Genomic DNA, 18,887 nt, shown 5'->3' with positions numbered 1-18,887 from the left:
GAATGAAGCTGCCAAAGTCTGACTCACTGCATCTTCTTTTGAAAACTTAAATGTTGCAAAAATCAAAAGTACAGCTGAGGCTCATTCAACAGGAAGTTATCTGTTATTGTGAAATAGGAAGAGCGTGTATCCATGGTTACCTTTGTTCTGACCCTTTCATAAGCAGCAACAAACAGAGAGCTGAGATACATTATTCCACCAAGGCAGTAATGTGCACACACACAAACTCAAAATCATTATATTTGTAACATTTATAACTATGTCATTTGAAAGTCCCCCCAGTCTGTGTCATTTTTGCCAGGAACTTGAAGCAATTTCCACATTTAGGTTATAAAGGATCCGGTGAGGAAATACACCCTATGTGTCACTCTCAGCTCTTTGCTTGTTAACATCATTGCTCAAACTTGTATACTGTGTATTTTCAAGTACTTGACACAACTTTTGCCCAGTTTATTCCTTTTTTACATACAACAGCATGGAACGTGACTTGTGTCAGCTTCCACCACTTCATTTCTTCATGTGAAATGTCCAAAATTTCACAACCAGATGCTCTAATTACAATTTAAAAGTATTTCTGAGTAATAACAAGCAGTCACACAGTTTTTCACCTATTATCAGCAATCTAATCTCTCTCTCTGTGTGTGTCTGTCTTAATGTGCAAGTTGGTGTATGCATGTGGGAGGGCTCAAAGGTGACTCACCAAGATAAGATGGGAGAAGTGAAAGTGACATGGAGCGAAGCACATCGGGGCTGAACACTGAACCAGGACACCAGGTGATCTTTAACCCTGTAGCTGCAGCACTTTCAGCTTTCATTGTTTTGTAGTCTTGTTCTCAAGCTGTTTCTCTGTTTTAGTTTATTGCAATCACTTCTCTCTAGACGCTCACGCTCGAATCTGCTGCAGCAGCAATTTCCACACTGGGGATCATTAAAGTTTTAACATGTCAAATCTAATTAACAGAGGAGATGTGTAGACTCAAAATTACCCAGTTGTCCAGAGAACTGTAAAATAATTATTCATATTCTGAATGTTTTTCTTAAAGCTGCAGTAAGCGATTTTTCACCACTAGGGGGCAGAGAGACTACAAAATGAGATACCATGAGGCAAGTTGTTAGGGTTAATGTGTTTATTTTTTGATACCAATACCTACGATACCTGAGTTTCAGTGTTTATGCCAAAGCAATACCGTTTTTTTCTTGTTTTTCTGACACCTTACTTTGAGGAATATAAAAATATTTTTCTCTTTTAAAAAAAAAAATATTTTGACAAAATAAGGAAAACTTCTCAAATGCATCAGTATTTAATTTTGTCTTAATGAAAAGCAGCCATACAAGAAGTTAAAGTTCCCCTCCAGTCAAATATTAGTGTTTTCTCCTTGTTCCTTCAGCTGGATGTTTGAGCTTCACTGTGCTGAATGATGTACAGTATGTGCAGAGTTTGACAATAGAAGGCTGCTTTCACATTCATTTGTTGAAGAGGGAAAGTTTTTTTTTTCACCTTATTTCTAACAAGTTTTTGAGTTTAATGTTGAAGCAAGAGATACCTTGTGTCCAGCAGTTAAATATCTGAAATAAAAAATATTTACATAATCATAGATTCTCAATTTTTCAATAAGAGAGAAGGAGGAGGTGCAATTTCAAGGATTTTTTGTATGTATGCAAGCATGTCTGAAGGGGATCTTTAAAAAAATATGAATGACATACAGTCTACAATTTTCTATTAAGTTATGATTTAAATCAGGAAATATTTGAATCTGAATCAAAGCATTTGTTATCTTTTGATACTTTTGATACAGATTTACTTCTGACACATTTCAGTCTGTTTCCCAAAAGTATTGAGCTTAGATACTCAACCTGAGTGTTTGCAATTAACTGACTTCTTACACATCTAGTAGACACAGAGCAACATGAGCAGAGAGGCATTTCCGGCCACCTGACAAATGTAAACTCAACATTCACTGGCATTTTAGCTCTGGTTTGGTCCATGAACTCGCTATTTTACATTAGATGGGATATTTGGTGAGACTGTTAAACCTGGAATAAATAAAGTAAATTAAAGTGGCTAAAAACTGCAGAAGCTGCAGAGTTAAGGTATCATTTCTCTGTGAGTTCTGCATAACATGCAATCCTTTCACCTACAGCGAGTCATTTGATTCAATGTTTATATAAAAAATATTGCTTAAGTTTTTTTTTTATAGTATTACATTTAATTGTAAAGATAATATATAAGAGGCACAAACTGGAGCTATACACAAACCTAAAATGTCTAATGATGAGGAGCAGCATTTTCAGGTAGACTTTTGAATTATATTTTAAATTTAAATCCACATATTTAGCTTTACAGCCTCGTTGACTTTTTATTATAAGAATAACACCTTATTATCATCTGTAATAGTGTTGCCTTATTTAGAGTATGTTAAGTTGCAATACACTATATTCACCACAGGGTCGCAAACATTAAAATAGTAATTGAGACTACAAATAAGGACTACAACTCCCAGCATCTGCCTGAGTTTACGGAAGTGGCAGCCGTTGGCAGATGGTTGGCTCGTTTTATTGTTCGCTGAGTTCCGCGCCGGGCGGTATGTCATATCACAATAACAAAAAGTGAACACCGCCTTCCGGACACACGGGTTTAGTAAAACAAACACACTATCGTTGCGAATCGATGACCGTTACGACGTGTGAGATATGATGGTTGATGTTGTAGTTGTTATGCATAGCCTAGCATGTTTAGTTTGTAACATGGTGTAATATAACAACGATTTTAAATCAATGAAACCGTTAGATTCAGACGAGGAGGAAGCGGAGCAGCTGGGTGCTTACCAAAAGGAGCTCAGGCGTAAGTTAACGTTTTAACTCGCGAAATTTGCTAACTTACTTCACGGAATGAGCAGCTAGTTAAACTGAGAGGAGTTCGTTGACACAGTCTAGCACATTACGGTGTTACAGCTGGGTGTATTAAAAGGTGCTCTGTACAAAATTAATAAGTTATAGCCGTATTGATATAGTAGTGTCACTGACATTACTGTTGTTTAAATGATGGGGCCGTTAAAGTCACATCACTGCCACCTGTTGCTCTTTGGAGAGACTGATGCCAAGCACTCTGGTAGAAATTAATGTTAGGTTGATGCTTCAGTTTCAGATAAGCTTGCTAGTTATTTCCAAAGACGTCCAAAACCTCCAAAATTGTCCTTTTTCAGAATCGCTATACATGAGCCAACCCATCTATCCAGAAGTGGAGACATTTTAACTTTGTGAGGAAAGCACAAGTGTTACTAATACCATTAAAGATTCCCTCCAGACATGTTTTAAGATGTGTATAAAATACTCTGCCTTGAATAATTTATGTCTGATATGGTTTTTCCACAAAAAAGTTCTTGTCAAAGTCCTCAGAAATGGCATCTCCTTTTTGCTCATTTAAAAAAACCCACTCTATGAATATGTAAATATTTTTCATTTCAGAAGTTTAACTGTTGGACACAAGATGTCTCCTGTCTCACTGTAAAGTCCATTCTCAGTGTGTGTGCACTGGAAGTTTCAATTTTCCATATCATACTTAGTTGTAAGTTGAATATTGAATCACAATTGGCTCAATGAGCTCAGAGAAACTTTCCACTTTCAGCAGATGAATGTGAAAACAACCTTATGGTGTCAAACTCTGCACATATATCATTCTACACAGTGAAGCTCAAACATCCAACTGTAGGAACAAGAAGAAAAACATATTTTTGAGTGGAGAGGGACTTTAATGAGCCAGCGTGCACGATACCAGGTTGCTGAAACCAAAGTAGCTAAATGGTATGCAGCCATCAGTAATTAATGCCATTTAGAGCTGATTAGTTGATTAATTGATAAGTTCATAGACAGAAAATAAATCTGAAATTATTTTGATAATGGACTAATTGTTTCAGAAATTTCTTAAGCAAAAATGCCAAATATTCTCTGGTTTCAGCTTCGCAAATGTTTGGATTTTCTGCTTGTCTTTGTCATATGTGTGAGTAAATTAAAAATATTGAGCTTTTGGTCCGCTGGTCAGACAACACCAGCAAATTGCCCCATTTTTCACAGCAGAAGAGATCAGTTGATTATGAAGATAATTGTTATTGTTGTGCAACCGTAATGTAATTAATTACACCTGTGCTTTTCCTATAGTGAAATGTCAAAATAGCTGCCGTGAGAAAGACCTATTTGTGTTGTCACTGGAATAAACCTGGAACTTCCCTCTAGAAAGGAAGTGAGGAACTGTTTGTTTACCAGTAATGGTTTTGTGAGTTCCTGTACCTAGATGAGGTTTAGATTCTGGTCCATTCAGCAGCCCTAGAATGAACTATAGGATTCATTACAGTGTGAAAACTTATGGCATCACCAATCCAGTTCTCTCTGCAGTTTGGGTGATGAGTAAGTCTTTTGCCTGTGGCTCTCTCTCTAATTTATAAGTTAAACTGTCATGGGGTACAGAAATAATATACTGTGTGTGTTTATATTGGTTTCAGAGCGGGCCAACCAGAGCATCCAGCAGCTGAGTAGTGCTCTGGAGCAGCTGAACCCTGATGGAGAAGAGGTGGAGGAAGTCAGAGGCAGTGATGGCAGCCTCTTCACTGCCATGGCTGAAGAGGACACGGCTGCATGGAGCCAAAAGACACAGAGCGAAGCAGGTGACATATAGTAGGCTGTGTCCAAAATCACTCCCTCATTCACTACTCCCTGTATAATAGACACTCAGCAGTTTACTCTATAGTGAGCAATAAATTGAGATTTTAGACACTTACTAATCATCATCATTTTGCATCATCACTGACAGGTGTAGAGTCACAAGACTGTAATTTTTGCATCTATAAAATGTGGTACATTACATTAGTATTTAGTACTTTTTTCAATTTTATTGTGGATATTTTAGAGCACTATATATATAGTGGATACTCTGCGGTTAGTTGTGGCACGACTGTCTGACTGGAGATTTTCCTGCTCATAATCTTGTTGTCAGACAGTCCACAAAGTTAAAATAAAATGCTTTTGGTTGTGTGTGTGTGTGTGTGTGTGTGTGTGTGTGTGTGTGTGTGTGTGTGTGTGTGTGTGTGTGTGTGTGTGTGTCTGTTTCCGTGTCTGTTGTAGTCAACCAGCTGAAGAGCCTTCTGCTGAAGCAGTGCAGAGAAATGCCCGCTCCTCTCTCTCCTCCAAAGAAACACACTCCATCCAAGGTAGAGTGTGCAGCTTTGCGTGGCTCAACATTTAAATATGTCAGGCCTAGGGAAAGCCTATTACAGAAATATTTGTCAGGCTAGGATACATTCTCCATAGCTCAATGTGGTGAATGTGGTGCCTTATTTCTGATTTTCACACTTCTTTTCAGAGAGTGCAGCAAGAGGGAAAGTCCAGTTTGCCTGGCATTCAGGATTTGGTCCCAATGATTCACAACCAGTCAGAGTACATCCAACATCTGGAAGCTGAGGTCAAATTCTGCAAGGTGTGTACCGTAATGTTTGTGTTTTTATATTTGCAGACATTTTTACTAGTGTGCTTATTTAGTTGAGTTTTGATTCATTTATCTGCGTGCATGACTTCAGGAGGAGCTGCAGGGGATGAAACAGCGTGTCAGAGTGGTCGTGGTGGAGAATGAGAAGCTGCATTCACAACTCAAATCCAAAGTGGATGAATCTCTGAAGGATTACACATTTCAAAACTCCACGGTAATGTGTGTGAAAATCATGTGTATGATTTCTGTTCTTGTGATATATGATGTGAAATATATGTTCATTTTTACTGCCATCTATATGAGGGTGCATACATTGTAGTATATCAAATAAATTGTAAAATACCTGTGATTTTTTAAAAAAAAGTTACAGACAATTTGGTTTCTTCTGTCCTTTACATTACTCTGCTAAAATTCAGAAGATATCAGCTATCTTCAGGAGATTCCAAATGTGAAGTCATTACATCCAGCATGGATTGCACAGTGATTACTATCATCTTGAGAAAAGTACTCATCCTCTTAAAACTGTTCATCCTGTCCTGCTGTTACAAAGGTGAATGATGGTACGGCAGCCAGCAGCCACGTAGCCTCCAATACAGGACACCGAGAGCTGCAGAGAGCAGAAATCACCGCATGGAAAAATGAGCTGGTAGGGAAGATTAATCCGTTCTCTCCTGTCCTCTAGTTACTGCTTAGTTCTCATCCTCCCATCTCAATCCCACGTTATTCTCAGCAGTCATGAAATTTCTGCAATATCATAGATTTGTGTGCTTTGTATTCAAGACGAGAGTAGTTGGGATAATTCTCTGAGGAAGCCTGAAAATATCAAAGCCTTTGAAGAATATGAATATATTGAATTTCAGTTGTCAGTTGTATAAACTGAAAAACAACCAGTAAACCAGAATGTCCTACAGATTACTAGTGCAGTATACAGTTGTTCATCAAAATCATAACCCCATCCCATCTTGTTTAATCCCATACATAGATTCAACATTGTGTTTCAAAGATACAAACATTTTGCTCTGAAATCATTTGTGTTCATCAGGAACAATTGAGAGTGATCCACCAGGCCCAGATTGAAAGCTTGGAGGCTCAGGTCATCTCTCTCAGGTCAGTATACTGGTCTAGCTGTGAAGCCAGTGTAGCCAGTAACTATAGATTTTTCTTATCTGTGTTATTTCTTAAACAATAAAAGACCAATACTCATCTCCTTTCCTGCCCCCTTTCTATCTCTGTTTCCATCATCAGGAAGGATCTGTCAGTCAGTCAGAAGGATTGTGAGGAGGTGAAGGTTCGTCTGAGACACAGGGAGAAACAGGCTGCGGATGCACTGAGGGCGGATGGAGCGCCCCGTGTGGCAGGATTGTGTCTTCAGTGTGCACAGCACGAAGCGGTCTTGGCTGGGACTCACACAAATCTGCATGTCCAGGCTATTGACAGGCTTACCAAGTCAGTGAGGGAACACACAGACACATTCATACTTTGCAGTTTTTTGTTTGTCTTAACTATGTGATGGTTTTTATGCCTGTCTATCCTTACAGGGAGCGTGATGAGCTGCTGGTGGCTCTACGTGCTGTGCGGGCTAGTCAGCAGGAGGCGCAACATCGGGAGTGGTCAGCCTGTCTTCAGGTCAAACAGGCTGTGGAGATGGCTGAAGAAGCAAATCTTCACAAAGCTAGGGTTAGAGAAACATAAACACAACCACCACACCTTTCCAGTTGTGCTGTGTGTTTGCTTTAACATCCTTTTTTTATTTGTGAAGGTCATTCACTCAGCTAAGAGATTCCTCCTAAGTTGCTCTTTGTATGCATGCAGGTGGAGGTGCAGTGTGAGCAGTTCTCAAGGGAGCTGGCTCGACAGAGAGAACAGCTGGAACGACAAGCCCAGGCCTTGCAGGAGAGACTGGCTGAGGCCAGAGAGGAGGGCCGGACTGAGGCCCGCAAACAGAAAGAGGAGCTGGCACATACAGTAAATCTCACTTATTAACTTTTTGTGTTTATAGAGAACTCATTGGTTGACCTATAGTTTTGTTTAAAGGTATGTACTGCATGTAGTTATTATCCCAGTTCCGGTTGCTTTGAAATACTTAAATATTAATGAACAAATGGAAAAGCGTCATTCATACTTCTATGGTGTTTAACAAGCACAAGGGGAACTATTTAAATTGTTTAGCAAAATTATGAACTCAAATTATTAATATTCTTATTTGTGAGGATGTTTTTCTTGTTTTGTATTCAATGAAATCACAAAGGAAAAATTGTGTGTTTGTATCAGGTGTCCAGCCTCTCTCAGCGTGTAGCTGAGTTGGAAGGGCAGCTAGACAGAGCTCACAGAGACAAGAGCTCACTGACCAATCAGCTGGAAGACACTCTTCACAGACTTACCAGTCAGGAACAAGACAATACCAAGGTACACTGTGTGCAGTGTGGAAGAACACCTTATTTCAACATGTATTGTTACTTGACTGGTGCTTACATCGATCATAGTTTGCACTTAGGAGTTTGAATCTACGTGATTAAAGACAACTGGAGACTATTTTAGCTTTGGGAGGTCAAACTTAAAAAGATGGTTGTAACTTTGAAGGAACAGAGGTAGAAAGTACACAGATGCGGTCTATACTGTCCACTTGTAATGCTCCTGTAAATCCACTGGATGGCAGCAAAGGTTTATCTATTTCAGTATTTATTTTCTGGCTGTTGTTGGAAGGGTATATTCAATGTGAGTACATAAATAAATTAAGGGTCAGTTCAATAAGCAAGCTTCATTTGAAGATGTCTAGATAAGGTTTTGATAATTCTTGTATTGTAAAATTACAGGAGTATATATATACAGTTCTCATTCAAGTGAATGTGAGGGTGTGTCCAAACTTTCGATTGGTACTGTACATGTAAACTGTAGCAAAGCAGCAACAGAATTGTCTAGTGGGCTGCAAGGTTTGGCTTAAATTGTAAGACTTTGGTTCAAGCATTGAATATCAACAAATATTCACCCTGCTAAAATGTCTTGAAGACACTGAATTCATATCAACCCAGTTTCTGTTCGGTAGTGGTACTGGATGAGGGCAGATGAGAACTATTTTCAGTGTCACATTTTTACATAATTACAATTGTATATTTTGGTAGATAATTCATATAGATATTATAACCAATAAATGAAAATGATAAAAATGATAGTAGCCCATAGAGTAGCAAATTTAAACATGAATGACATAGTATTAGTGAACTTATAAAGAGTAGATTGTGATTTTTTTTTTAGCAAAATAGTTCAGTATTACAACATATTTAGATCAGTGAGCTTTAGCCTGGAAATAAATGCAGATGGTTGGATGACTATTGAAATGAAGAACCTTTTAAGATAAGGGTAGGATGATGAAAAGAAAATCAGAAAAAACAGTAAATGAAGAAGCAACGGACATTAAGTAATATTTGTTAAGGGCTGGCAGTTTTTAATCAGTCTTTGTCATCTGTAGGTGTGTGTGGATCTGCGATATAAGCTCAGCCAGGCCCAACTAAAGAAAGAGGAGGCAGAGAGAGAGCTCCGAGAGCTCAACTCCAAGACCAAGAGGCAGATGGAAAAGGCTTCACAGGTACGTCTGCATTCAACACATTGATTAGTTTAGATTTATTAGATTAGTTAATTAATTTTTAAGTCAGCCAATGATCGGTTAGTTGGGTCAGTAATTTGTAAGCATTTACCATTTTTTGAGGAGGCTGTATCGAGGTAAGAAGCAAAATCAACAGCTCCTCAAATATTTATTTTCAAATCATGTCGAAACACAACAAAGATTTTTTTTATTGGAATGCCTCATAAAAAATATGAATTTCTCTGATATTTTATGATACTGTAAACAAGACAATTTTACTGTTTTTCAAGCAATTCATTTTTAATTTTAGATGATTAAACTTAAAATGATTTCCATGTCGTGCTCAACCTTTACATGAGGTTGTAGTCAGCCTTAAACGTCGTGTTTGTCTGAGGGCATAAGGTGGGTTGTTGTGAAAGATTTCCTCACCTCCTCTTCCCTCTCTCCTTCCATCTCTGCGGGACAGGAAGTGGAAAGGCTGAGCTCAGAGCTGGTTGGCTGTCGGCAGCATCTGGAGGCGGTCCAAAAGGACGGGAGCCAATGGCAGGCCGAAGCCCTGAGCCTAGCAGAACAGCTGGCAAATGCCCAGCGCCAACTGCACCTCACCAGGTAGTACCTAATCCTATTATACATGCCACCACACTCACACTCACACACACACACATATACATATACACACAGCGCTCCCCTCTGCCCAGCTCCTGCCCAGCTCGGCCCAGTCCAGTCCAGTTCAGACCAGCACACCAACTGTACCGCACCAGGTAACAGCTAATCCTATTATACAACCCACACACACATAAACACACATGCGCACCGCTGTGCCATGGTCCCAGTACCAACTGGACCTCACCAGGTCACCTCTAATCCTGTTAAGCATGCCACAACATAATGCAACACACACACTTATATACAAACACACACACACACACACACAAACACACACTGCCCGCTCTGTGCCACCAGGCCAGTGCCCAGCCCAGCAACAGCTCCAGCAGAGCCAAAATGGCGCCTGAGCCTTTCTTCTGTCCCTGGCGCGCACACACACACACACAGAGAACAGTGCGGCTGATGGTCACTGGACAGCCTGGCCTAAGTGCCACCTGCCAGTGCCCTGCACCCGTTCTCACAACAGGCGCTACCGGCCCCCCCTCCCTCTTACCTCTATCTTCTATCTTCTCTCATCATATCTATTTCTGCATCTTTCTATCCCATTTTTTCCTGCCCTCCTGTATCACTCCCTCAGTTAAATTTTTTTTATCGTTCATACCTCCAGCTGTCCTGGTGTCCTTAGCTCTTCTTCCTTGACATCTTCTATCCTTGAAGCAATTTCTTTTCTTTTCTTTATTCTTTTCTCCCGTTGATTTTTTTTTTTTCCTTTCCTTTCCTCCTGCATTCCTCCCTTCTCCTTTCCTTCCCTCTGTCTATCCTGTTATCCGCTGGCTGCTGTTCCCTTCCACACCATCCACTGCCAGGGCCATGCCAGCCCATGCCAGCCGCCCAGGGCACTCTCTCACCCCCGCTGCCCACAGCCGAGGTGTCTGAGATGGGCACAGATGTGGCGGTGGTGCCCTGTGGCGCTGGAGGCTGCGGGATGCAAGTTTGTGTAATCTGTGTGAGTGTGTGTGTGTGTGTTTGTGCGTCTGTATATTTGTGTTTGTATCTGTCAGCCTGGCTGTGTGTGTGTGTGTGTGTGTGTCTGTCCACTGCTGCTCTCGGCTCTGATCTGTGTTTAAGTGTGTTTGTCTGTCAGCTGGCCAGCGCTAACACACTGGCCGCATGGCGGGCTGTCTTGTGTTTAAGGGATGAAGCAGGAAGTGTGTGTGTGTGTGTGTGTGTGTGTGTGTGTGTGTGTGTGTGTGTGTGTGTGTATTTTGCAGCCAGCTGTGGAGAATGACATGCATATTAATGTGGCAACATGATGACTTTGACCTGTACTAGAGGAGCTACTGGACAAAACCATTTCACTGCCATGTGTGCGGGTGTATGTGCATGACAGAGTTTATAGTTTTATCTGTCCGCAGATGCATACTAGATGTTTGACAGCTGTTGACTTGGCTGAACATGTAGCCATTCAAATTCAATTTTGGTCATTAGCAGTGAAAGCCACTTCTGATACTGATTTAATATAGATATCTTTTATTTTTTCTTCAGTGGTACATGAGAAGCATGTCCATATTCAGTATCACAATAAAAAAAATGGCTTGACAGAAACATTGCTGTTGAATAAACCAACATAAGAGTCCACAGTGAGTGGAAACTATTCTGTATTTAAAAAAAAAAATGGAGGTGGGGATTATTCTCTTTCAAACCTTTATTAGATGGCAACAGAGATGACAGAAAACAAGGGGAGAGAGAGACAAGGGAAGTGAACCAAACTACGGAAGCTGTAGTTATGTGGTATGTGTCCTGACCAGTAGGCTACTGGGGCACGCCAGGGACTTTTTATTTTGAACCACTTCTTTATCTTCTACGCAGCTGTCTGTGTACAGGTGCACTAAGATCACTTCTGCATAGTCATTATCACAAAATGTAGCACATGTAGCATTGAGTGCTAGAGCTTTTAAAAAGCAGGGCTGTCATCAAGTAATTCACAGAAAACACAGTATGGAGTATAGATAATAAGTCATTAAAATGATCAATCAATATAGTGATATTTGAAAGCAAAATCCGTCAATGAAGCTAAATAGCAGGGATGGAACAGCTTATAAAGACTGCATGTTTGTGTCTGTGTGAGAGCCTCAAATGTTGTCACAAGATAGAATGATTACAAAAATAGCTTTACTTTTTTAAGGATTTAAAACTTAACTTCACTTTTTTAAGGAGCTCATGTTGATTAAAGCTTAAATTGGATTTAAGATTAGATAAATAGATGCTTTATTGTCATTGCATGTTAAACACAATGAAACCTGTTTTGGCGGCAATCCACTCACTTAACAGCATAAATATATAAAATATATACAGTATATAATACAGAGTATATAATAATAATAATAATAATAATAATAATAAGATTAAGCATGTAATGTTGAGAGTTGAGATTAGGATTAGGGATTATGAAAGACATTTTACCAAACAATGCTGGTCATCCCAAACTGTATGTATATTTTATGATGTTCTGCTATGACTTAAAGTACAAAACATTGGTAATAAGTAATTATGACCTACTGTGTACGTATCAATAATCATCCACTTGATTCTAACAGTTGGTTAATTGTTTCTTTGCATTTAGTATCGTCTAAAGACATAGACTGGTCCAGCTGGTCAGGCTACCAGTCTTCAGGCAGTGGTCTGAACTAAAATTAATTTGTACTATAAGTCAACTGATCATGTCTGAAGGCAAAACTGACTCAAGCCTGCTGTCATAAGGAAGGGTGATTCGTGACAGTTGTTCAGAACATATTCAAAGAAAACCTGGCTTATTTTCTCACAGTACACCTCAACAGTCGCCACGTTAAGTCACCGTGCTTGTTGGATTGTCAGTTTTGGAAAGTTACAGAAATTGTTGGACTCTGGAAAGGTGTGGGCAGAGCGGGTTTTAGATGCTGTCGGACCATCCGACAAGCACTTTGGTTGAAGTGTACTGACGCCTTCAAATACATGAAATACATAAAATTTGAAATTACTTTTTTATGTCGCTTAGCATTATGAATGCTGAAACAAGGAAGGTCTACTGAGGGCACACAGAGGAGATTTCAGTTTCTATTCTCAATGTTCAGCAGGTTATTGTGCCCAAACTTAGTGTTTTTAAAAATGGAGTTATATCTTTGAGATACGTGTAGATGAACGAGGGCATTTAGCAAAGCAGGGTAGCCGGAAGCTTTTGGAGCAGTGTAGAAAGCAAGCATCAAACACAGATACACGATCACACACACACATCCACATGTCACATACACACACCTGCTGAAATTTGGTCAGAGCTTGGTTTGTTTTTTCCCCTTTTTTCCCCTCATTTCTCTATTGTTTTTTTCTCATGCCTTTCCAAACTAAACAAATAAACCTCAAGCGATTGTCCCTCCCTCCACCCCCCGTACCTTTGTCTCTTTCTGTCCATCTGCGGGCCTTCTGGGGTTATACAGAACGACATGCAGTTCATTCGTAGTCGTGCTTCCGTTTGCCCTCTCTTGTTCACTACAGAGCCATGCATGAGTCTTTGTAGCTGTGGTGGGCTGGTTTGTGTAACAGTGTTTGCTGTATGTGTGTTCTTTGAGAGTTAGAGTGTGAGATTCACAGTAGTGAGGCTGGGAGGCATTTGTATGACCAGCCTTCGAAGGCAGCTCTTTGATTCTATCTGTGCAACTTGCTCGCTCCCCTCTTTCATTCTGTCCTCCTCTCGTGGCCCAAATGATCACAGCCCGCCTTCAAACGGGGGACATGAAGCACAGACAGCCTCTGTTTGATTTCCGATAGCCCTACCTTCCTTTCTGACTAACACACACACACATATTTGTTTGTACAACTGCACGCTTGCAAATGTGCACACTGAAACGCACGTCATTCGTATAACCGCATGCCTGTACACACAGACGCAATCACACACACACACCCTCACTCACACACAGATGCATGCACGTATCCGGGGGTCCCATGGCGGCTGGTGCGCTGCGCTGCGCTCCAGGATTGGATCATCAGCCAGCTGTGAGTTGGACAGCCCAGGATCTGTCCTAATCCCCGTCACTCTGTTCACATCGCCTCACATACACACACACACGCTCCAGTCCCAGCCCCAGCCCAGCAGAGGGCTTTACTAAGTTTGTTTTGTTTGTTTGTTCCTGTCTTTCTTCACTTTTTCTTCTTTCCTTGTCTCCAACCGGCCCTCTCGCTTCCCGTGTTGTGATCACAGATCCCAAAGGCCACAGTAAAAACTGCCCAGCATAACTTCTGTTTCAACACATGCCAGATAGGCATGAATGGGTAGATGTGTGTTTGCATGCGTTAGTGTACCCGTGGTTAGCTGAGACCTGTGTGCATGCTTTGTGTTTTGGACGAGTGGAAAGTCTGCAAGACCCCAAATCTTCCAATTTTGTTATCCCCATGAAATCAAGCATCCATGTTCATGAGGGTGCTTGCTTAGAGCTGTCGATGGACCTGGAGCTGAAAATACTTCAGTGAATAAGTTAACTTTCTCACCTAGAACTTGTCTAACTTGTGGATTCTTGGGACAGGAAATATCTGAACATGACCGTTCATATAATCTGATCTGTGGCTGTATGACATGGGCACTTAGTTGAAGAAAGTAGTAGAGCTTTCAGATAAAACTTTTGGGTAGTGAATCAGATCAGGAGGCGTGGAGTCTACTGGACCCAGTGCAATGAAACTTGCAGTGAGGGTACACTGTGAATGGCTGCTATAGGTTTCTGACAGCAAAGTCTCCAACTCCCACATCTGGAAAAGGTTTCTTGCATCATGATGTTTGGGGACATTGGATTTAATAAGGCCACAGTCAAAGCCTTGATTGCAGAGGCAGCTGGTTTGAGTTGTGACCAGAAGGTCATGGGTGCCTGCAGTGGCTGTACCACAAGAACTTGCGGGTGGACACTGAAGGAATTAATGTAGAGCTGGTTAACCCAAAGTGAAGAACTTGGCAGGCGATGGGGATGTCTTACACAGGAATTTATTGAAGCTCGATTGAGGAGAACAGAGTTACAGTAGTGAAAACACTTTGCAATGCCGCTCAATTCTGCCGTCTACTTCCAGACAAGAGTATTTAAACCCTTCACTAAATCCTTACTCTTACTACCTCCAAATACGGTTATTCTTCACACATCTATGCCTCTATTGGTTATTGAACTATAACGTAAACAAGACAATATGCTGATTAAAGTTAACTGAAGTCATGTAGTCTGTACACTTGCTATCCATTCAACAAGGAGATCAGCCTGACTGTCTGCACAAAGCACAGCATATCTCCACCTGACCTTGGTTACCATGGGATACAGCCAGCCTTATCGAGACAGCTGCTTACCCCTGCCAACCTCAGTAGACAGAGAGATAAACCACTCTGAAAGAGACAGGTCATGACCTACTGCTCCCTGTGAGCTGAAGGAGGCCTTTTGGGCTTGAAGCTTCTGTGACCTTTAGAGTAAAATCTTTGGTGTGGGAGGAGTATGGAGAGGCAGTTGGGAATGACTCTCAAAGAGTGTGTAGCAAACTATGAGATGACTCAGGAAAAAGAACCAGGGCTTTCCCCGGACTACTTTCATCAAGGGGGGAACTTCTAACCTTGACTTAGGATGTCGGCCTCGGGACACTTTGAGGAACTTCTAAACCTGAGACAGCATGAAGAGCTTTGAGTAGAACTGCTGCTCCTTTCAATTGAAAGAAGTGAAGTGTTTCAGGCATGTAATCAAGATGCCTCCTGGATGTTTATGGGTGTATTCTGGGTGCATCCAATGGGATGAAGACACTCCAGAAAGTCCAGAACTTGGAGAGATTATATGTCCAACCCACAGTGACCTAAGTGGCAGCAAATGGAATGGATATTGACTAGGGCTGAAACTAATGCTTATTTTCATGATCAATTAATCTGCTGATTATTTTCTTTATTAATCATTTAATGGTTTTTTTCTCTGACATGTGAAAAAATAATGTGAAAAAATGCTATTCACAATATCTTACAGCCTACGGTGATGCCTTCAGTTTGATTGTTTTGTCTGACCAACAGTCCAGAACCAAATAATATTCAAATGACTGTTTTTATATGTTGAAGAAAAACAGCAAATCCTCACATTTAAGAAAATGGGGACAGAGACTGTTGAATTAATTTTCTGTCAAATGAATAATCAACAAATGTTGCAGCTCTAATATATACAAAACTCTGTAATACATTAGAAAAGACCAATTGGAGCAAGGTGGACAAAGGCTGGTCATACTATAAAGGGTTTGGAGCTGCTCAGATATTAAAGTTGTAAGTTGAAATCTTTTTGACTGGATGTTGATAGTACCAGCACTTGTGCCTTCACTGTAGTGCCATTTCATAGCTTTCTAAAACGCTTTTCTTGTAAATGAGGTGTCAGAAGATAGAAACATGCACACCAAGACAATACAAAATGAGGCCATCACTTATATTAATAGTTATATTAATAGTGTGAGAGCAGTGGGTGAAACAGACAGGCAGGAGAGCAGGTAGACAGAGAGTTTTAAGGCCACAATCTCCTTTCTGTGACCCTGAAATCAGAAGATGGATGCTGAGACTGAGAGGCGGAGAGATATTCAGACAAAGCTCCAGACCAACCGCTGAGACTCTTATATACAAAGTTCCCCAAACTCTATTAAACATGTCACGCTGCTGCTCTCTCTCTGTACCTCTACCTAGTTGCCTTTTTTTTTTTTTCCCCCCTCTCCCCTCAGTTGTACATCGTGATAGCAAGGTCTGGAAAGGCGGTGAACAGAACTGCGTGTGTGTGTGTGAGGGCGGAGAAGTGTAAATGAGGAAGGTGAGGCAGCAGATGCCGCGTCCCGCCAGAGGCTCGCTTTGAGCAGCGAGTGAAATCTGGGCGCGACAAAACTGCTGCAAACCAACTCGGCGGGAGGCCCTTGTCCAATCACGGCCCGGAATAAAAGGGCCGGGGCGCCACGCGGGCTGCAGACGCTCAGGAGAGGTGGGGGCCATAATGAACCTTCAAATGCTGCCAGCGAGCGCACACACACTTGAGCACAGCATCTTTCTTTCTACCTGGCAATAGCAATGCCTAAGCACCGTCACCACACACACACACACACACACACACACACACACACACACACAACCTCTACAGCAACTGCGTGTGTGACTTTTTGTATGTGCGGTTGAACACATGCTCGAAGAATCCTCGCTTCATGATGTGTGTTGACTCATATTTGTGAGCGTGCAATTACACGAGTCCGCGTGCATGCCTTTGTGCGAACGTTAAGTGTTGATACCTTTGGGCTACACCTGTGTCTGTGAAGTTTGATGTGTGTGTCTGTGTGTGACAGCAGCGGGGCAGTGCCAGGTATAAGGCTTGCTGTGTGCTTTTGTGTGTCTGCGTGTGTGTTTGTGTGTGCTTGTCTGGTCGGCAGCCATGTTGTTGGGTAGCAGATGGCACCATGGTTGGCAGGGGAGGGGCTGCTTAGCACAACTAATCAGACAGTTACGGATAGGGCAGCTGGGAGGGCCGTCGGCCAGCCTTGTGTGTGTGTGTGCGTATGTGTGTGTGTGTGTGTGTGTACCACAGAGTGCCATGATGTTGACAGTGGTGGGCCCGTTGGCCTGGTGACGAGACCTTGCCACGTTCTTCTCTCCTCGCTGTCGGAGTGCCCTCTCTGCCATCCTGCCTTCTCACCTCTCTCGTACTTGCACTCTCGCCGTCTCTCTCGCTCAATCTGTTGAGACCGACTCGGTCCTTAATCGTTCTTTCAGTTTCTTTGACTTTCCATCTTCTTTTGTCTTTTCTGTCACACCGTCTTACTCTCTGCTGCATCTTTCTTTCTCTGGTCTTTAATTGTAAGTTTATCTGTGTTCATTTAGTTGATGTGACTAATTAAAACAGAATGTGTATTTCTGTCAAGCTGGGTACTAACTAATGCATATGGAAACCAGTGGAAACATTTTAATACAGTTTAGTAAAAAGCAATACACAACATTTAAAAATGTTCTTGAGCAGGAACGTTTCTCCTTTCAAAATAAAGCCTCCGACTTTTGCTGCAACCCTTGATCTAAACAAATGTTTCCTCTCATTGTTGTTTCTATCCTCCTGCTTATGATTCTTGTCTTTCACTATCACTTCCACCTTGTCTTAGTGTTACTAGTGTTACATCAAATACACTACGCATCTAAGACATCTTGACAGCCAGGTCTAGATCTAAGCTGGTTGTCAGCTGATTTCTTGTAGCTCGTGCATCTGCGTCACTTCTCCAATTCACCTTCGGCACTAAGCTTTGTATGCAACATGAGTGCTTTTTACCAAGTCCAACGTGATCTCTGAAAAAGACCAAAATTCAAGATTGTCTTTTTTTTTTTAAATGTACGTATTTCAGTTTGAGTGCTTGGATTACATTTGGTATTGATTTTATACAACTAGAATATTGAAACAGTTATGGATATAAATTTAAATCCATTTCAAGACTAATACAAGGATGGATAGTTTCATCTGGGAAACAGTTGCTAATACAACAAACACACCCAACAAATGGCTTTCTTCCTTGTTCCTCTGTACTTCTTACTCTTACTTTTACTTCTGCATTATTCTTCTTCTACCATTTGCTAATACAGGTATCTCTCAGAGGATAAATGATGGGAACAATGGGAACCTGTAAAGCAAGCTTAGCTAACTCTGGTATTGCATGAACTTCTGGAGACATCATGAAGTGAAACATGTAGATTCATATGTAGAAACATAAATACAGCAGCGGAAAATCACACTACAAGTACCAGGGTTATTAAGCAGAGCTGTAATCTGTCTATCCTGTGGGGCTGGGAATGGATAGAATAGACAGATCGCTGACTGGGAGACCTCAGGCAAGATGGAGGCAAATCTGTCGGCTACAACTGTTGCCACCCCAGCCAAGTGTGCCCTGGGACACTGGCCTACATACACACTACTGCTGGAGGACAGAGAACGAAAGGGAGAACACCAGCCCTGTGCCATCCATCCACCATCCATTCTTCACCTCATTCCATGCTCCTCTTTTCTTGCCCGTCCTCTCTTACACTGCATACACTAGGCCACCGCTTAACCTATATATATCTGATGGTTTATAGAATATCTTGAAATGCCCTGAAAATGTTTAGAAGTACCTGAGTAATTTAGGAGGCGTTTCCTGAAAGGGTTTAGTTAGGAGTTTAGCGGTAGTTGTCAACATTTTAGAGGATGT

General features: G+C 41.3%; 1 protein-coding gene across 4 annotated transcripts in view; it reads left to right on the top strand.

Annotated features, from left to right (window-relative positions):
• Window positions 1-675: 675 nt before the first annotated feature.
• The window catches only part of sdccag8 (SHH signaling and ciliogenesis regulator sdccag8), a 49,224-nt gene continuing 31,012 nt past the window's right edge, over window positions 676-18,887 (top strand). For 2 of the 4 annotated variants that reach the window (XM_067610502.1, XM_067610505.1), the window contains exons 1-13: window positions 2,652-2,842; window positions 4,497-4,658; window positions 5,116-5,201; window positions 5,354-5,467; window positions 5,568-5,690; window positions 6,027-6,122; window positions 6,519-6,583; window positions 6,722-6,922; window positions 7,015-7,153; window positions 7,289-7,441; window positions 7,748-7,882; window positions 8,943-9,059; window positions 9,523-9,665. In XM_067610502.1, the coding sequence (XP_067466603.1) occupies window positions 2,776-2,842; window positions 4,497-4,658; window positions 5,116-5,201; window positions 5,354-5,467; window positions 5,568-5,690; window positions 6,027-6,122; window positions 6,519-6,583; window positions 6,722-6,922; window positions 7,015-7,153; window positions 7,289-7,441; window positions 7,748-7,882; window positions 8,943-9,059; window positions 9,523-9,665 (1,601 nt within the window). In that variant the 5' untranslated portion in view covers window positions 2,652-2,775. Of the gene's footprint in view, window positions 775-2,651; window positions 2,843-4,496; window positions 4,659-5,115; window positions 5,202-5,353; window positions 5,468-5,567; window positions 5,691-6,026; window positions 6,123-6,518; window positions 6,584-6,721; window positions 6,923-7,014; window positions 7,154-7,288; window positions 7,442-7,747; window positions 7,883-8,942; window positions 9,060-9,522; window positions 9,666-18,887 lie in introns of those variants that run through there. The other 2 variants (XM_067610504.1, XM_067610501.1) reach the window with 2 other exon arrangements.

The sequence above is a fragment of the Thunnus thynnus genome, chromosome 14 (assembly GCF_963924715.1).
Source record: "Thunnus thynnus chromosome 14, fThuThy2.1, whole genome shotgun sequence".
Classification (NCBI taxonomy): Eukaryota; Metazoa; Chordata; class Actinopteri; order Scombriformes; family Scombridae; genus Thunnus; species Thunnus thynnus.
Note: the sequence above shows the minus strand (reverse complement) of the source record. Positions and strands in the feature narration are given on the sequence as shown.